Raw genomic sequence first — 18,063 nt, 5'->3', positions numbered from 1 at the left:
GGTGATCTGACCAAGGAAGAAATAATCTCTCGCCTTGGAAGTGGTGACATAGGACTCCTCTGCAGCAGTGTGTTACATTTTGTTAGTTATGAAGGTGAACAGATCTCTGATTGGGGTTCCCCATAGATCAAAGATATTGTGCAGTACTAAGTCATGGAGTTCCCACTTGTGGTCAACTGAAAAATGTCAGCTGACAGAGTCAGAGCGTATTTTGTTTTCTAGGAAGGTAGGCTGCGGATAGGGTGATTTGATTGCCGATGCACCAGTTCCACAAGCTGACCTCTTCTGCGCACAGAGAGATGGATCTTGCGCCTCCCTGTGTGTTGATGTAGAAGACAGTAACAACATTGTTTGACAGCATAAGGACGCAGTGAGTGTGGATGAACAGAAGAAAGGCCTCGGGACTGCTTGTACCTTCAGAATATGGACTCTTGTGGCGTCAAAGTGCCTTGTGCTGCATGTCTGTCCAAGTGAGCTCCTCAACCAGAAAGGGATGCATCTGTAGTAATGGTCCTGGTTTGGAGAAGAGGGGAGAAAGGGGACATCCACTCATACCTGTGAAGGATTTGTCCACCACAGTAGGGAAGAAAACTACATTTGTACGAATTGTTACCCTGAAGTTGATAGGATGGAAGTTTGGAGAGTATACTAACTGGAGCCATATCTGAAGAGAACAAAGGTGGAGTCTTGCGAACACAGTGACATAAGTGCATGATGCCATATGACCTAAAAGAGAAAGGCATGTTTTAACCAGTACTGGAGGGTTGATTGCCATTGGGGCTACAATATTATTCCTGGTCTGAAACCTGTCCATTGGCAAGTATGCCCTTGCAATAATCGAATCGAGGGTGGCCCCAATGAAGTCCAGAGACTGTGCGGGGTGAGAATAAATTTTTTGGCATTTACACCGACCTCCAGGAAAGAGAGAAGGTGTAGCATGGGCCTTCTGGCATGACTTGGTAACAAGGAACAAGTCATCAAGGCAGGAGAAGACAATGAGACCGAGGCATCTGGTGTGAGCTGCCACTACTGCAAATACTTTAGGAAGCTTCTGAGAGTGGGATGAATATCTAAATGAAAATAAAAATAAGAGGACTTGTGGCGCCTTAGAGACTAACAAATTTATTTGAGCATAAGCTTTTGTGAGCTACAGTTCACTTCATTCATATCAAGAGCTGTAAACCATATCCTTTTTTATTAATGGCATTAGAGGGACCAGCATAACCATATGAAACTTGAGTTTACAAATGAAGCAGTTAGGGTGGTGGTGGTCGAGAATTAGTCGCCATATTTCCTTATACACCAAAAGAAGGGCATAAGTCAAATAAAAGCTGCCCCCTTGGTATTCAGGGGACACATGTTCTATTGCTCCTCACAGTAATAGGGAGTCTGCCTCTTGCTTGAGAATAGTCTTGAGAGTAGTCCCCAAAAGTTAAAGGGGAAGATGACTCTGGAGGAGATAGGGATGCAAACTCATTCATACAGTCAGAATGGATGACGTTCAGCACGCACTGGTCTATTCTTACTGCACTCCACATGTTGACAAAGTGTACTAGACGACCTCCAAATGGTGTGTGAAGGTCAGGTAATATTGGGCTTAGTGGCTCGAAGCTCTTGAGGTCCCATCAAAAATAGTGCTTCGTTGGGGGGGGGGGGGGGGGGTGAGATTGGGATGCCATACCTATTGCAGAAGGTGCAGGGAAGCAGGTCCTTTAAAACAGCTGCTATTGCGTGGCACTTCATAAGTAAGGCTAAGATTATGTCATGGAAGTTACGGAATCTCTGACTTCTGTGATCTCTGTGACATTTTCCATTTCAGCCCCGGGGCCCCGGCAACTCCCAGCCACTGGCCCCACAGTTGGGGGACCCTGGAACTACCAGCTATTAACACCACCGTGAGGGGACTCTGGAGATCCCTGCCGCAGTGGGTGCTGGACTCCCCTCCTCCCACATCAGGGCTGGGGTTCAGCCCCATTTTAATCACTCTTACTTTTAGTAAAAGTTAGGGACAGATCATGGACTTTAGTGAATTTTTGTTTATTGCCTGCAACCTGTCCATGACTTTTACTAAAAATAACAGTGACAAAATCTTAACCTTATTCATGGGGCAGAGGGTAGCCCTATAGTCCTTCCAGGTAGGGATAGAAGGATGTCAGTTTTCTGACTAAAAGAAAAGGAGTACTTGTGGCACCTTAGAGACTAACAAATTTATTTGAGCATAAGCTTTTGTGAGCTACAGCTCACTTCATCAGATGCATTCAGTGGAAAATACAGTGGGGAGATTTATATACACAGAGAACATGAATCAATGGGTGTTACCATACACACTGTAACGAGAGTGATCAGGTCAGGTGAACTATTACCAGCAGGAGAGCGGGGGTGGGGGAACATTTTGTAGTGATAATCAAGGTGGGCCATTTCCAGCAGTTGACAAGAACGTCTGAGGAACGGGGAGGGGGGGAAATGTGAGGTCCTCCACGCTATTCTGAATCTTTCTAGGGAACCCTGACACAGAGCCATGTCTCTCTACACCTAACAATGCCAGTAGCCATGGCTCTACAGGATGTGTCAGCAGCTTCAACTGCAAATTTTAGGTCGTCTTTGCTATTAATTTGCCTTCATCTAATCATCACCTGGAAACAAGCTCTGTCCTGTTACGGAAGACTGTTAGTGAACTCTGCAAACTTGGAGTAGTTCAGGAAGCTGTACTTGGCCATTAGTGCCTGGTAGCTGGCTATCCTGAACTGAAGGCTAGATGATAAGAACATCTTTCCCCCCCCCAACAGGTCTAGACGCTTAACCTCTTTGTCCACTGAAGCAGACCAGGGGGTTGCTGTCTAGCCCTTTTGGAAGCTGCTTTGACCACCAAAGAGTTGGGAGAGGAGTGAAAAACAAGGATTAGCTCCTTACCAACCTGAGTAGAGGATGTCAAGGAGTTTGTTCTAGGATTCCTGAATCTCTTCGTAGAGTTGCTGGTGAACTACAGATTCCTCTTGAAGATGATCCTGGAACTGCCTGAATTCACTTGCGTAAGTAGGGGTGGAGAGGGGAGGGAGACAAAGGGGTTACCGGTTTGTCTGGAGATGAAGATGGAAGTCTTGCTAGTTCCAGCAGAACTGCTGGATCCAGGGCATAATGCTCTTCCTTCTGAGGGGAGGCAAAGAGTAACTTCCTAGCCGATCTGACCAACTCTGCAGGGGTGTATTGGTCCCAGGGGCCCCAATATGGCCAGTAGGAAGAGTTGAAAGGGGGATGTGGAGGCATCCTGGCAAGGGGCAACAGCAGCTCAGAGCTAAATGTGGAGACTGGTCCCAAGGTGGTGTAATTCTTTTGGGCAGCAGAGGATACGTAGGGTAAGGAAACAAAGGCTCCTTGGTTGCTTTGGAGTTTCCTGATGAGAAGAAAATTGATTCCTGTTCCTGAGGTGATACCATAAGTGCCATTGGAGAGAAGCTGCACCTCAAGGAAAGAGCAGGAAATGAACTTCAAGTTATTGACTCCCCAAGTGATGTTATGACATCTCTGGAAAGGAACAGACCCAATGGAGGGGATTCTGGATCCAGCAGTGTGAAGATGTCCTGTTGAGCAACATGGGACCCAGTTCTCCCCAGTACAAGCAGGGTCATCTTTGCCAAGACCATTGGAGCCAGAGAGGATGCTGTCGAAGACCACTATGGACAGGCAGTGAACATCTTTGTCAGCGCTGATGGATCCAGAGGTTTCGGAGGTGCCAAAGATGACTGTACCAACAGATCATATTCTGTTATCAACAGAGCCCAACATTTAAGAGCTTTCTTGTCAAACCTCTGGGACTTAGTACATTCTAAGTCCTCTTGGGTTGAGATGCTAGGCTTGCTCAAAGTGGATTTCAAGAAAGGCAGTCTCATGCATTTGAGAGTGCTTCCTGGGTTCCCAAGAAGATCCCACCAGGAAATCTATGAGGGAAGATTCTCTGGCACCAGCGTTGGCCTTAGCAGCAGGAGGCTTAATCCTTTCTGAGTAAGACCACTGTAGGGCGGGGAGGGGAGGGTGGAGATAGTTCCCTGGCCTGCTCTGATTGAGGCCTCATGGCCTTTTCATGAGGTGTTTTTGAAGGTGGAGTTCCTGCTATTCTCAGTGTGGCTGGGGAACTAGAGGCAGATATTGCACCTCACTGTGATGTGAGCTTTCCTGAGGCAGTTCAAGCAGCATTGGTGACTGTCGTTGATCGAGAAGGACTGCTGGCAGGAAGCACAGAGTTTGAAGCACAGAGTCCTGTGCATAGTCCAGTACCCACACAAGATGGGGAGCAGGGGGGGAGAAGAGAACATGAATCTAGCATTAAAAACTATGAACACACTAGAGGGGTAGCTGTGTTAGTCTCTATCCACAAAAACGAGGAGTCCGGTGGCACCTTAAAGACTAACAGATTTATGTGGGCATAAGCTTTTGTGGTTTTACTGACAAAAGCTTATGCCCAAATAAATCTGTTAGTCTTTAAGGTGCCACCGGACTCCCCGTTGTTTTTATGAAAACACAAACTATTAACAGTACAAGATACTAAAAACTATTTGCAAAGCAAAATCTTATTATAAGGGACAAAGCTGAAGCTACAGACAGAGGTTCTGACCCAGATCATGTGGTAGTGAGAAGGAACTGGAGAGGAAGTCGGTCTGCCCCGACTTTATCCCCTCAGGTGAGCCAGGGTGCATGCGCAGATCAACAAAAACCACTTTCACATTTTCCAACTCTGGGCATAGGATGCGCATGCATAACCACAGTGGAATACAATAAGGACCATCACTCGAAGAACAAGAAGTTTCATTTGCAAAGTTTTATAGGAATATAGGACATAATATTCTTTAGCAAACGCTATTAACAGCAGGATAAAGTGTTCATTTAAGGATGTTCTATTATTGTGCATTTCAGGAGAGGTAGCTTGTTCTTCAAAGGAGCCCATTTTTTTTTTAAACTTTATACTATGTCAGCATAAAGTTTGATTTTTAATGTTCCAAGAAATTCATGCAAAGAAATAGGTGTACTAGCTAATACCTTCAAAGTCTTGTAGGATGTGGCCTTCCTTAAAAGACAGGGTCTGTTTTAGTTGTTGATCCAGCATGCTATGCACTGTAATAAACTCATCATCAAGAGCAACTACATAAGGAAAACACAGGGCTGCTCCAATCACATTCTCCGACCAGTGCACAGGCGCGCGCTGGGAAATGCCGTCCACAGTTGCAAACATACCTGCAAAGAAAGGGAAGAAAGTCTGAAGCTTAAGCCAAAGCCTGAAGTTTTCCAGGAGTCAAGCACTGGAACCCTTCTTGCCATGAACCAGGATTATGAATAATTTACAAGTGTAAACAATGAAGGACTTTTTACAATGGAAGGGCATTTCTGTTAAACTTTTTACAAAACACTGAATCTTCAAGGATCCTGTTGCAGTTAGACATTTGTTGATCAATTATGTTGAAAGTAGGATACAAAAAAATTCTTGCATACAGGAAAGTGATACAAGTTTCATTTCAATGCTTATTCCTCCTAGATGTAAATAATTCAAGTCCAAGAAACTTACAGTGAACTATTTCCTTTAAAAACAACCATGCCCTTTAACCCAACCCAAGCCAGCATTCCATGAGCCTGTCTTCTAACATTGCTATCTTCGTTTATATGTATTTTCCTACAGGTTGCCTGAGCATTCTTCCTCTTTCAATTTGGCCTGTTTACTCCCTTTAACATCTCAAATGCCAGCAAAACATTTCAGTCTCCAAGTTAATTCAATTCACCCATATTTCCTGAGTCAATTGCTACAGCAGAGTGAAAGCCCTAACTCTTTCAGAAGAGAAGGTTTTTTCCCCTTGCAAGGCATGCGTCTACAAAAATTTGAAAAAAAGTCTAGAAAGAAAGGTAGAGGCTCTTGCAAAGCAAATTGCCACACAAGGCAAACAGAAAAAATACACTGAAGATTTAATAAACACACACTCAAAATGAAGATACAGTCTCCAAAGTCTTAGTGACTTTTTAGTAAGGCTCTTTCCACTTAATTTTCGGTTATTTTCTCTGCTGTATGCCATGTATTTTGGATTTTTTCAAGTAGCCATTCAATAAGTTTGACTCATCTCTCTCTTTCAGAACACTGAGCACTAATCACACTATAGACTTTAAGAATCTACATCTCCCTCCCCACTTCCTCTCAGAGATTTATGCAGCATCTCTGTTCTGAGAGAAAATCCAATTAGCACTTCCAAAAATTGTGCAGTAAATTCCTTGTCAAATCCAAGCCACACTTTTTTATACAGAATACTCAATATCTAGAGATAATAAAAATCACTTAAATTAGGCTTCATAATATAATTCAATATGCAAAGTTTAGAATGTTTTGGTTTTAGTGATAATTTACAGGTACTCTAGACATTTAAGTCCTCTGGAACAGGTAGAGCCTGGGCAGCAACAATATAGTACTTTCTCAAGCCAATTTCTGCCTGTTTACCTCACCCCTGAATCTGAAAGGCCTAAGTAGCTCAATTACTTGTCTGTCTCCATCCTCATCTGAAATTGCCAACAACACTGCCAATTATTGCCAACATTGGTAGTTTTTGTGATGTGGACATGCGGCTACTGGGAACTAGAATGATTTTCTCATTTCACATAAGAAACCGAGTAACTATGTGATGGTAACAAGTGTTAGCCACTACTGAACTACACTGGCTTCAAAACTGGAAATGTAGAGATTTTTCCATTTATCAATCTTAGGTCATCCAGACACCAGCATTTTTCTTTTGAAGCATGCTACTGAGAATGCACAAACAAGTCAGGCAAACTAAATCTCACTTTTCTTCTCTTCTGCTTTTGACTTGGTCAAAATGGGATATGTCCAATTAGGTAAAGTGATAGAACTTTTGCCTACCACAAAAGCTGATGGTATTAGGAGCTTTCCAAGTGGGTGAGAATAGGGAAGAAAACAACTGTATTGGTAACTGATGACTACACAGTGTGAACAAGTGTGAGGAAATGCACCACATAACCTTCCTATTCCTCTGTCTAGTGAGCATGCGTGGAAATGATAGCCAGTATGAAAAAAACCAACCCTCATCAACATCTGCTCTAGTCCTGTCTACAATAAGGTTCAAGTATTAGTTGGAACCATGTTTGAATTGATTATTGTTAGAAGAGCGGTAACACTTAAATGCCAAGATATATAGAACCTAACTATGTTACAAAGCAGCTGTAAAACCGTACCAGAAAAAGCACTGAAAGCACACAATTCTGCTTAAAGTGAAGGAGGAGATGTTAAAAGTAAAAATGTAGAAAGTTACAGTGAAACAGAATGAAAGGGAAGATGTACACATTCAATAACAGGCAATTTAAGTAATGAGACACAAGCAGTTACACCCTGTCTAGACTAGGGAAAAGGAATGAAAAATGAAACCCAGGCCACACTTATGTTAAGAAAAGAAGAATGGCCATACTGGATCAGACCAATGGTCCATCTAGCCCAGTACCCTGTCTTCCAACAGTGGCCAATGCCAGGTGCTTCACAGGAAATGAACAGAACAGGGCAATTAAGTGATTCATCCCTTAACATCACATTCCTGCTTCTGGAATTTAGAGGTTTAGGGGCACCCAGTGCATGGGGTTGCATCCCTCACCATTTTGGCTTTCCCAGACCTGAAGAAGAGCTCTGTGTGGCTTGAAAGCTTGTCTGTCCAACAGAAGCTGGTCCAGTAAAAGAGATTAAAAGAGACAAGGCTGGTGAGGTAAATATCTTGAGTAATTTTGTATCACCTGCAAACTTTGCCACCTCACTGTTTACCCCTTTTTTAGGTCATTTATGAATATGTTGAACAGCAGTGGTCCCAGTACAGATCCTTTCAGGAGCCCACTATTTACCTCTCCCCTTTCTGAAAACTGACCATTTATTCCTATCCTTTGTTTTTCATCGTAAGGAGTTACTGAACCATGAGAGGACCTTCCCTCTTATCTCATGCTTTGTTTAAGAGCCTCTGGTGAAGGACCATGCCACCAAAGGCTTTCTGAAAGTCCAAGTACACTATATCCACTAGACCACCATTGTCAACATTTGAGGACATCCTCAAAGAATTCTAATTCCTTTTACAAGAGCCCTGATGACGTTTCCCCAACATATCTGTGTGTCTGATCATTCTGTTCCTTACTATAGTTTCAACCAATTTGCCAGGTACTGAAGACAGGCTTACTAGCCTATAATTGCCAGGATCACCTCTGGAGCCTTTTTTTAAAAATTGACCTCACATTAGCTGCCATCTGCCAGTCATACAATGGTTGATTTGAGCGATGGGTCATATGCCAGAGTCAATAGTCCTAAATTTCATATGTGAGTTCCTTCAGAACTCTTGGGTGGATACCATCTGGTCCCAGTGATTTATTATTGTTAAATTTATCAATTTGTTCCAAAACCTTCTCTAATGACATCTCAATCTGACAGTTCCTCAGATTTGAGGTCTAAAAAAGAATGGCTTAGGTGTGAGAATCTTCCTCACACCCTCTGCAGTAAAGACCAATGTAAAGATTTCATTTATCTTCTCCGCAACCATCTTGTATTTGAGTGCTCTTTAGCGCCAAAATGGTCCAGATGCCTCACTGACAGTTTGACAGATTTCCTGCTTCTGATGTATTAAAAAAAAGAATGCTGTTAGTTTGTGTCTTTTGCTAGTTGCTCTTTGAAATCTTTTTTGGCCTGCCTAATTATACTTTTACACTAATGTGTCTGAACACACAAAAAGATGTACTGACTAATAGCTGTAAAACAACATAATTTCCTAGTCTAGACCTAGGTCCTAGATATTATGCTAGGTGAGACAGGAAGAGGGCCTAATCTGTCATTGTCTCTAGACCTTTCATGTAGGAATAGAAACTAAAAACAGAACAGTATTTAGCTAGTTGAGGAAGGCAGGGAAGAAAAAGCAAGAAATTTAAAAAGAATGATCCAGTGCAGAAGTGGATCACAGGAAGTCTTTGGTGTGGAGTTTCTTTTACGCTAAAAGTAAAAGAAATAAAATGAAAAATAAAAAGGGGAAGGTAAAAATGAAATTCTTTAGAGAGACTTATTCACAAGGAGGTGTTAAATAGATTGATTAGATAAAACAAAATATATGAATCCATGTTGATTTTCACTGCAACACGTCAAATCTGTAAGTGCCAGTCTACATTTAGAGCTAGAGCAGGGGAGGGCAAACTATGACCTATGTGCCGGATTGACGGATTAGGCCCGTCAAAGCTTTCAGTCTGTCCCACGGGATTGCCAGCCCTGTGGCAGAGCAGGACTAAGGCCCCTGGCAGAGAGAGAAGGGGGCAGATTGCTCCACTGTGAGCTGTCCTTGCCTGCAGGCGCCACCCCCCCGCAGCTCCCATTGGCCAGTAACGGGGAACCGCAGCCAATGGGAGCTTCAGGGGTGGTACCCAAGGTGAGGGCGACGCACAGGGGAGCAACCTGCCCCATCCCACCCCCAGGAGCTACTACCAGACATGCTGGCCATTTCCAGGAGCGGCGCGGAGCCTGCCTTAGCCTGGCTGCGAGCAGCCTGGCTGCGAGCTGCTGCCACCCTGGAGCCGCTCAAGGTAAGTAGTGCCAGGCTGGAGCCCATACCCCAAACCCCTCCTGCATCCTGCACCCCAACCCCCTGCCCTGAGTCCCCTAAACCCCTACCCTCAGCTCCCTACCACAGCCTTCCTACACCCCAACCCTCTACCCTGAGCCCCCTTCTACACTCTGCACCCCAAACCCCTGCCCTGAGCCCCTGGCCACACCCCAACCCCCTGCACCCCATGCTGAGCCCTTTCCTGCACACCACAACCCCCCCCACACCCCAACTCTCCACCTCAGCCCTAAATTCATAGATACTAAGGTCAGAAGGGACCATTCTGATCATCTAGTCCGACCTCCTGCATAGCGCAGGCCACAGAATCTCACCTACCCACTCCTATGAAAAACCTCACCTATGTCTGAGCTATTGAAGTCCTCAAATCGTGGTTTAAAGACTTCAAGGAGCAGAGAAGCCTCCCTCAAGTGACCCGTGCCCCATGCTACAGAGGAAGGCGAAAAACCTCCTGGGCCTCTCCAATCTGCCCTCGAGGAAAATTCCTTCCCAACCCCAAATATGGCGATCAGCTAAACCCTGAGCATATGGGCAAGATTCACCAGCCAAATACTACAGAAAATTCTTTCCTGGGTAACTCAGATCCCATCCATCTAATATCCCATCTCAGGGGATTAGGTCTATTTACCCTGAATATTTAAAGATGAATTAATTACCAAAATCACATTATCCCATCATACCATCTCCTCCATAAACTTATCAAGTAGAATCTTAAAGCCAGATAGATCTTTTGCCCCCACTGCTTCCCTTGGAAGGCTATTCCAAAACTTCACTCCTCTGATGGTTAAAAACCTTCATCTGATTTCAAGTCTAAACTTCCTGATGGCCAGTTTATACCCATTTGTTCTTGTGTCCACATTGGTGCTGAGCTGAAATAATTCCTCTCCCTCTCCTGTATTTATCCCTCTGATATATTTATAGAGAGCAATCAGATCTCCCCTCAACCTTCTTTTAGTTAGGCTAAACAAGCCAAGCTCCTTAAGTCTCCTTTCATAAGACAAGTTTTCCATTCCTCGGATCATCCTAGTAGCCCTTCTCTGTACCTGCTCCAGTTTGAATTCATCGTTTTTAAACATGGGAGACCAGAACTGCACACAGTATTCTAGGTGAGGTCTCACCAGTACAATGGCCTTGTATAAAGGTACTAAAACCTCCTTATCCCTACTGGAAATACCTCTCCTGATGCATCCCAAAACCGCATTAGCTTTTTCACAGCCATATCACATTGGCAGCTCATAGTCATCCTATGATCAACCAATACTCCAAGGTCCTTCTCCTCTTCCGTTACTTCTAATTGATGCGTCCCCAACTTATAACTAAAATTCTTGTTATTAATCCCTAAATGCATAACCTTATACTTCTATTAAATTTCATCCTATTACTATTACGCCAGTTTACAAGGTCATCCAGATCCTCCTGTATAATATCCCGATCCTTCTCTGAATTGGCAATACCTCCCAGCTTTGTATCATCTGCAAACTTTATTAGCACACTCCCACTTTTTGTGCCAAGGTCAGTAATAAAAAGATTAAATAAGACTCGTCCCAAAACCGATCCCTGAGGAACTCCACTGGTAACCTCCCTCCAACCTGACAGTTCGCCTTTCAGTAGGACCTGTTGCAGTCTCCCCTTTAACCAATTCCTTATCCACCTTTTGATGTTCATATTGATCCCCATCTTCTCCAATTTAACTAATAATTCCCCATGTGGCACGGTATCAAATGCCTTACTGAAATCTAGGTAAATTAGATCCACTGCATTTCCTTTATCTAAAAAATCTGTTACTCTTTCAAAAAAGGAGATTAGGTTGATTTGGCACGATCTACCTTTTGTAGAACCATGTTGTATTTTGTCCCATTTACCATTGACTTCAATGTCCTTAACTAATTTCTCCTGCAAAATGTTTTCCAGGACCTTGCATACTACAGATGTCAAACTAACTGGCCTGTAGTTACCCGGATCACTTTTTTTTCCTTTCTTAAAAATAGGAACTATATTAGCAATTCTCCAATCATTTGGTACTACTCCTGAGTTTACAGATTCATTAAAAATTCTTGCTAATGGGCTTGCAATTTCAGGTGCCAATTCCTTTAATATTCTTGAATTCATGGCCCTGCATACAATTTCCCCACCCAGACGTGACCCTCAGGCCAAAAAGTTTGCCCACCCCTGAGCTAGGGTAATATGTCACAATAACTTTTTGCCATACTATTTTGAGGTTACTCATGCAAAGATAATCTAGATATTAAGCACAGTTGTCCAAGATGGGGATAAAGGTTCATCCTGCAAGTGACAACAGCAGGATATGGCAGTTGATTCTCAAACTCTGATAACTCAGTTGATATACTGATGCATCACTTCACTCTTTGCAGGACAAACTGGTGGTCTGCCCTGTTCTAGTCTATATAAATTTTTATACCATGCTCATCACCACAGTATCCGAGTGCCTTCCAGTAGTGCATTAAGCAACATGACTATGTATGTCATATGTTTGTTCTCTCATCCTCTCTTCAGAGGAAAAAGCAGACGCACTGGAGTGTCTTAAAACACCCTCCCAAAACAAGTATGCTTGTTGGTATGTGTTTATGTAAGAGAAGAGAATGTCAAAGAAAAGTGCCTTGTATTTGGAATCCAGATTGGCAAGGTTTGTAATGGACTGTACTTAACACTTCAGACACATGACCAACAAATCCAGTAAATTGAATAGAATTGAAACAAACCTGATTGGAAACAGCAATCCTGTAAATGCCCATAGCGGCTGGATCCCTTAATGCATTTTGTAAAAGCTGCGTACAGCCCCGATTTGGGACCTTGATACTTGAGACAGACTATCTCCTTATGCCATACTGCTACACTTACGATTGGAGAGGCACTCAAAGTGGCTCCCCATCAATCTGAGAGAAATGCTGGTGCTAGAGTATTCCCTGTGAGATCTTCAGCTCTGAAATGGACTTGCCTGTGATCAGAGAAGTTCAAGTATACTGGTCTTCAGAGCACACCCCAAGACAGCTACAGAGCAAGTGGGACAGAAAAATCAGTCCTCCCAGGAAGAGGGGATTTTGATGCTTTGCATGCAGTCTAGTTCTGTTTTCATAGTTTATGGCAGAATTCCCCCAAGGTGTCCCTTTTTAATTTGTCTAATGTAATTATTATTCTTTCTGAAGTCCATTATGGAGCACTACTAATTGATTAGCATTATGGGGAAAATTTAGGCAAGTGAGCAAGGCAATCACAAAAGTAATTTCTGCTGCTATGCTGCAACATTTATAAGGAACCAAGGTGGAATGCCAGTAGTAAGAATCCACAGACGATACTTAATGTTAGTATTATAGTGAAGTGGGTGTACCAGTAGCTCTCATACTGCTTTACTTATCCTTCAATTTTCAAGTATTGAAAGTATAGCCTGCAAGAAAATGCAGCATTTATTCTACATTATGGCATCAAATACTAAAGTTACCTCAATCCGGGAAGCTGATCGTGAAATGGAGAGAAACTTTAAACTGGAAGTTTAAAATTTTTTAGTCTCACCTAATCCTCCAGGTCCAGCCAGCAGAAACTCCTGTCTGCCTATCCTTTTCACAATCGGCCGTTTCTCATCACTGCAATAAGGGAACAGATCCTGGGAGATGCCAGTATTATAATTCAATATGATATATTGTGTAGAGAGAGCAAGGCACAAGTAATGACCATCTACAGCCACGGCACAGGGTTGCTCCGGAGTGGACACTTCCTTCACTATCTGGACTCTATCCTCATACACCATAAACATCTGGATGGTCCGCCGTTTCACTGAGATAATGCAAACTTCTACACAAAAAGGGTCCCCACTCCTAGGGTTTTCATTTACTGTGAATGTCACAGCTCCCTTGATTCTAGCTCCAGTGGGGATCGGTTCCAGGTTCATCATGTTAACTAATGTTATTGTGTTGTCACAAAGCACCAGTAGCCTGTTGAGTGCTGAAGCTGCTTTCAACTCACTGACTGCTTTCTTGAAGCCCAAGTATTTATGCAGTTGTTTGGTGGCAGTAAAAGTTATTTTTCCAGCTGATATCTTCTCTTCCAGTAGGAAGTGATAGACAAAGCAGTCATTGGTTCCAATATAGAGGTTTTTCCCACAACACTCAATGCATTCAATGTTGATTCGAGCTTTGTCTCCCATGAGCATTTCCCGCTCAACAGCAGAAACGAGCTCGAAGGCCTTCAAACTCATTGTGTCTTCTGGATGATCTGCTTTGGAAGGGAGAAAAAAATAGCATTTTATTCACATCCACACAAAAGGAAGGCCAAACATCATCATGCAAAAAAGTTATCTAATCAACACAGAACATCAGATTGTCAGCGCTCTGAGAAATATATACTTGAATTGAGTAGCAACCATTAGTTTGAGTACAATACAGTTGGCTAAGTTAGTACAGTAGCGAGTATGAAAGACACAAAAAACAAACTGTAGTATTTCATTGTAAGGCTGCTCCTGAAACAAAGCAGCCACTAACACCAAATTCCAAAGCAATTTGTTAGAAACTGGACAAAATTGTCAACAGCATGCAACTCAATAGGGCCCTGACAATGACTGGGGCTCATAGGTGCTATTACAATACAAATAATAAGAGCATCTAAGTCCCACTGACTTTCAATGGCCTTAATGAAATCATTACCCTCTGTCTCTAATATATAAAAGGCTTGGCTATCATCAATAAACTTCTAGTGAAGGACAGCCTTTAGGAGGATAAGTTAACATCTCTCACATAGCACTTCATGCCTCTTTGATCAAATTTAAGTTAATGACAATCTAGAATGCCTTTATAAAATAAGCCATTCAGAAATCTTCTGCTTCTAATCATTGGCATATTCCACCCTCAATATGCAAATGACGTCTTTTACTGTTAAAAGGCAGTGCACAAAGAGAGTATACAACATATAACCCTCGAGCAATCTAGATTGTGGTGAGTATATTCAAAACATACTTCTGATTCAAAAGAAGTCACCTTAAAAAGGAAGAAAGGAAAACCTTTAGGGGACTGAATAAATTGAAGTATGTGTAAAGGGTGCAGAAAAATGGAAGCATTTTGGTTAATTCAAAGCATAGCTTATTTGAGAATATAGCTGGTTGCTCTGGTGCATAAACAAACAGGCCTCTTCCAATTGCTAGATTGTTACTTTCTAGTTTTACCCTGTCACTAGTGTAACACAACAGCAAGCAAGCACCTTATTCTGTGTCTACATGCAAGGCATATTTTGGGCACTGTAGAAGTAACTTTTCATAGCATGCTAAAAATTGAAAAAATCCAGACAAGAAACTTGGGGGCACAAAATGCTGCCAAGACAATTATTGCTTTTTCTGAATTTAAAGAAAGGTAATTTGCAAGATAAAAAGTCTAGGTCTAGTTTATTCGGCCACAGAGAATCCATATCAAAGCAGAATAAAACAAAACACTAAACTTAAATGTTGGTGCTGCAAAACAGCAGTTCAAAATAACCAAAACTGCAATTTACATATTCCAATATATTGAAATATAGTTTAGTACTTTTAGTCTACATCATATCTTTCAAAACTCATTTTGAGAAGGCCAAATTATATTTTTAATTATAGCCTGAGGGCTCAAGTTAAAGCTGGAGTAATACACTACACACTATCCATAGCAAATCTCCCAGATAATGAATGGGAGCTTTGCACAAAAATAAAGAGCCATATGGTACCCTCACATAGTAACTACATTTTAACTGGAAATTGTCAGTTTCATTCTATGAGGAAAAATTAAGAACACTACTATTTCTGAACTCTATTTGACTATCTGCATTTGCAATTACTAGATTTACCCACATAACTGCACACCCAATTTATCTGAAGATGTGGCCCACAAAGTGTTCTCATGAGATTTAAAAGTTACCACCACAAAAATTAATGGGTACTGTTCCCTGTTCTCAGAGCTATTTGTCACACTACTGCACTGATTCACTTCAGAAGCTTCTCTTCGCAACCATTATCTATGAGCACTTTTCCCTATATGACAGATATATTCTCAGATTGTGAATCTCATGGATCGGGCCCTGTGTAAATCAGTTTTTATTTAAATTTTTTAGAAAATTCTCTATAGTGTAAACGGCAAAGTACTGAATTTACAAAATTTGCATGAAATTAATTTTACAACTAAATGTGGTCAATTTCAAGGACTGAATGATATTTTCACATAGCACTACAAGATAAATAATTTTTTTGTATTGAAACTTCATTGTAGACATTTTCCTTTTTATGCAAAATGGAAAGATCATGATTTGGAGGCATTTACATGATTTCCATGAAATCATGATTTACACAGGATCCTTCTACATTGGATAACTACTACAAGGGGATGGATCCAACTCAGTGTGGTTGTTTGACACCTGATCTACATTGGTATCAATTATAGTTTCATTATAACCAAATTAAATTTGGAATACTAAAGTTAAATTTCCCATTTAACATACCAAATATTAGGCAAACAAGCATGTGTGTCATCGATGAAATCTGAGTAGTGACTAGCTTTTCCTACTCAAAGAGGCCTTTGTCCTTAAGAAGTGTGAACCACCAGAAAGCAGCTCTCCCACATCCCTCCCTGACAGAGTTGGTGAGGAAGCAGAGTGGGTGACAAACTTAGGCCTGGTCTACACGAGCTGAAGTCGACGTACTTAGATCTACTTACCGCAGTGTCTTCACTGCGGTAAGTCGATGGCTGACGCTCTCCTGTCAACTCCTCCTGCGCCTCTCGCCCTGGTGGAGTACCGGAGTCGACGGGAGCGCATTCGTGGTCGATTTATCATGTCTAGACTTGATGAGTCTAGAACAATTTTCCTCTAATTTGTCCCTAAAACCTGAGAATTCTGACTGGTCTTTAGTCAGTGTACAGACTGATGCTACTCTGAACATCGTTTGAATATATTTTAGAGTTAGAGTCCTGTGGAGGAAGTCACAAGTAGTGATTATTAGTCCACAAGTACTTAGAGGTAAACAAAAAAAATAAATAAAGTCAAATAAAATGCATGTGTCCTAAACAGCTGCCTGCACAACACTACTATTCATCATTCAGTGAATAAATATCAAAGCATTAAATATGCAAGTTTCCATAAATATTCCCAAAACAGTCTACTTTTGAACCACTAGATCACAGAAAAATGTAAGCCTTCTCAGAAAGACACCACCAGAAACTATTTGGGGCCCAGTGTTTTCAAACCTGAGTCATTAAAGTTAGAGTCCAAAATCCATTTTTAATCATCTGCATAGAAGTGGCCTGATTAAGAGGAGATAAAGAGCCGCAACTTCAATTTAAGACAGAGAGTTGCGAGTGCTAAGGACCTTTGAAAAATCAGGTCACTTCTATTCAGATGCTTAAAAATAGCTTTAGGGGCATAATTAAAGGTATTCAGATTTTAAAATCTGGGCCTAGGGCTCTGTCTACACTGCAGCAATACACCTCCACCCTTCCCCCCCCCCCCCGGCCAACTCAGGCTGGGGGGGGCGGGGGAGAGACAGGACAGAAGGGAAGACACACTGCTGCAGGACTAAAACTTGCTGAGGAGACCTTAGCACTCGGGCTGGAGCTCAGGCTCTAGGAGTCAGGGACCCTCCCCACTAGCCATTTCCAGCTCCACAGTCCAAACCCTGCAAACCCAAGCCAGCTGACCCAGACCAGCCATAGGTGTTTAATTGCTTTGCAGATTTACTCTGAGACCTAGAACCATACAAGTCACATTTAAAAAAGAAACTGATTCAAAACTCAGTGGGCTTGTCAGTGACAACAGTCACACACAGAATGATGTTAAGTAGAAGCATTACCAAGCTGTTTTTGACTATGTTGTTTGCTGCTCTGCCTTCACAATCAGTACTTTCTAGATCATTTAAAATTGATCAAAATAAATGTGTACCTGAATGAAAGAGGAGAGCCTATTCCAAAAGAGCAACTATACTGGTTAAGAATCTCACCATGAGATCAACCTGGCCAAATTTTCCTCTAGGCTGAAAGGTAACGGAATGTGACATGATCTTACACACAGCATTTTCCAGGAATTGCCAATTAAATCCCAAACTGAAAAGTTTATCTGTGCTATTTTGGAATTGCCTCTTCACATAGGGCTTAAATTACTTTAAACAATGAAAATAGACCCTCAGAATGAAATAGCACAGTGTTAAAAAATGACAATGTGAATCTCTAGGGCAATGTAATCACATTGTCCCACAATATCATCAAAAGGAGCCGATGAAGTGAGCTGTAGCTCACGAAAGCTTATGCTCTAATAAATTTGTTAGTCTCTAAGGTGCCACAAGTACTCCTCTTCTTTTCACAATATATACAGTAAAAGAATTGCACACAGGTTGGCTGCCAAACCAAAAACCTGAAGAATAGCCCGTAGCCTAGACTGAAAAGCCAGTCCCTAGAGACTTGAGACTGGCCTTCTCACCTGAAGCTGTCAATAT

At 42.1% G+C, this 18,063-nt stretch overlaps 1 protein-coding gene across 3 annotated transcripts in view; it reads right to left on the bottom strand.

The window, feature by feature from the left end:
- The window catches only part of TGFBRAP1 (transforming growth factor beta receptor associated protein 1), a 66,888-nt gene that overhangs the window by 47,055 nt on the left and 1,770 nt on the right, over positions 1 to 18,063 (bottom strand). For 2 of the 3 annotated variants that reach the window (XR_006280426.1, XM_038384995.2), the window contains exons 2-3: positions 13,143 to 13,844; positions 5,032 to 5,226 (exon numbers count right to left, since the gene is read on the bottom strand). Coding sequence is in view for 2 of the 3 variants with exons in the window: in XM_038384995.2 (XP_038240923.1) it covers positions 5,032 to 5,226; positions 13,143 to 13,824 (877 nt within the window). In the remaining variant the exon portion in view is untranslated. The remainder of the gene's footprint in view (positions 1 to 5,031; positions 5,227 to 13,142; positions 13,845 to 18,063) is intronic. The other variant, XM_038385004.2, reaches the window with a different exon arrangement.

This window comes from Dermochelys coriacea, chromosome 1, assembly GCF_009764565.3.
Source record: "Dermochelys coriacea isolate rDerCor1 chromosome 1, rDerCor1.pri.v4, whole genome shotgun sequence".
Classification (NCBI taxonomy): Eukaryota; Metazoa; Chordata; order Testudines; family Dermochelyidae; genus Dermochelys; species Dermochelys coriacea.
Note: the sequence above shows the minus strand (reverse complement) of the source record. Positions and strands in the feature narration are given on the sequence as shown.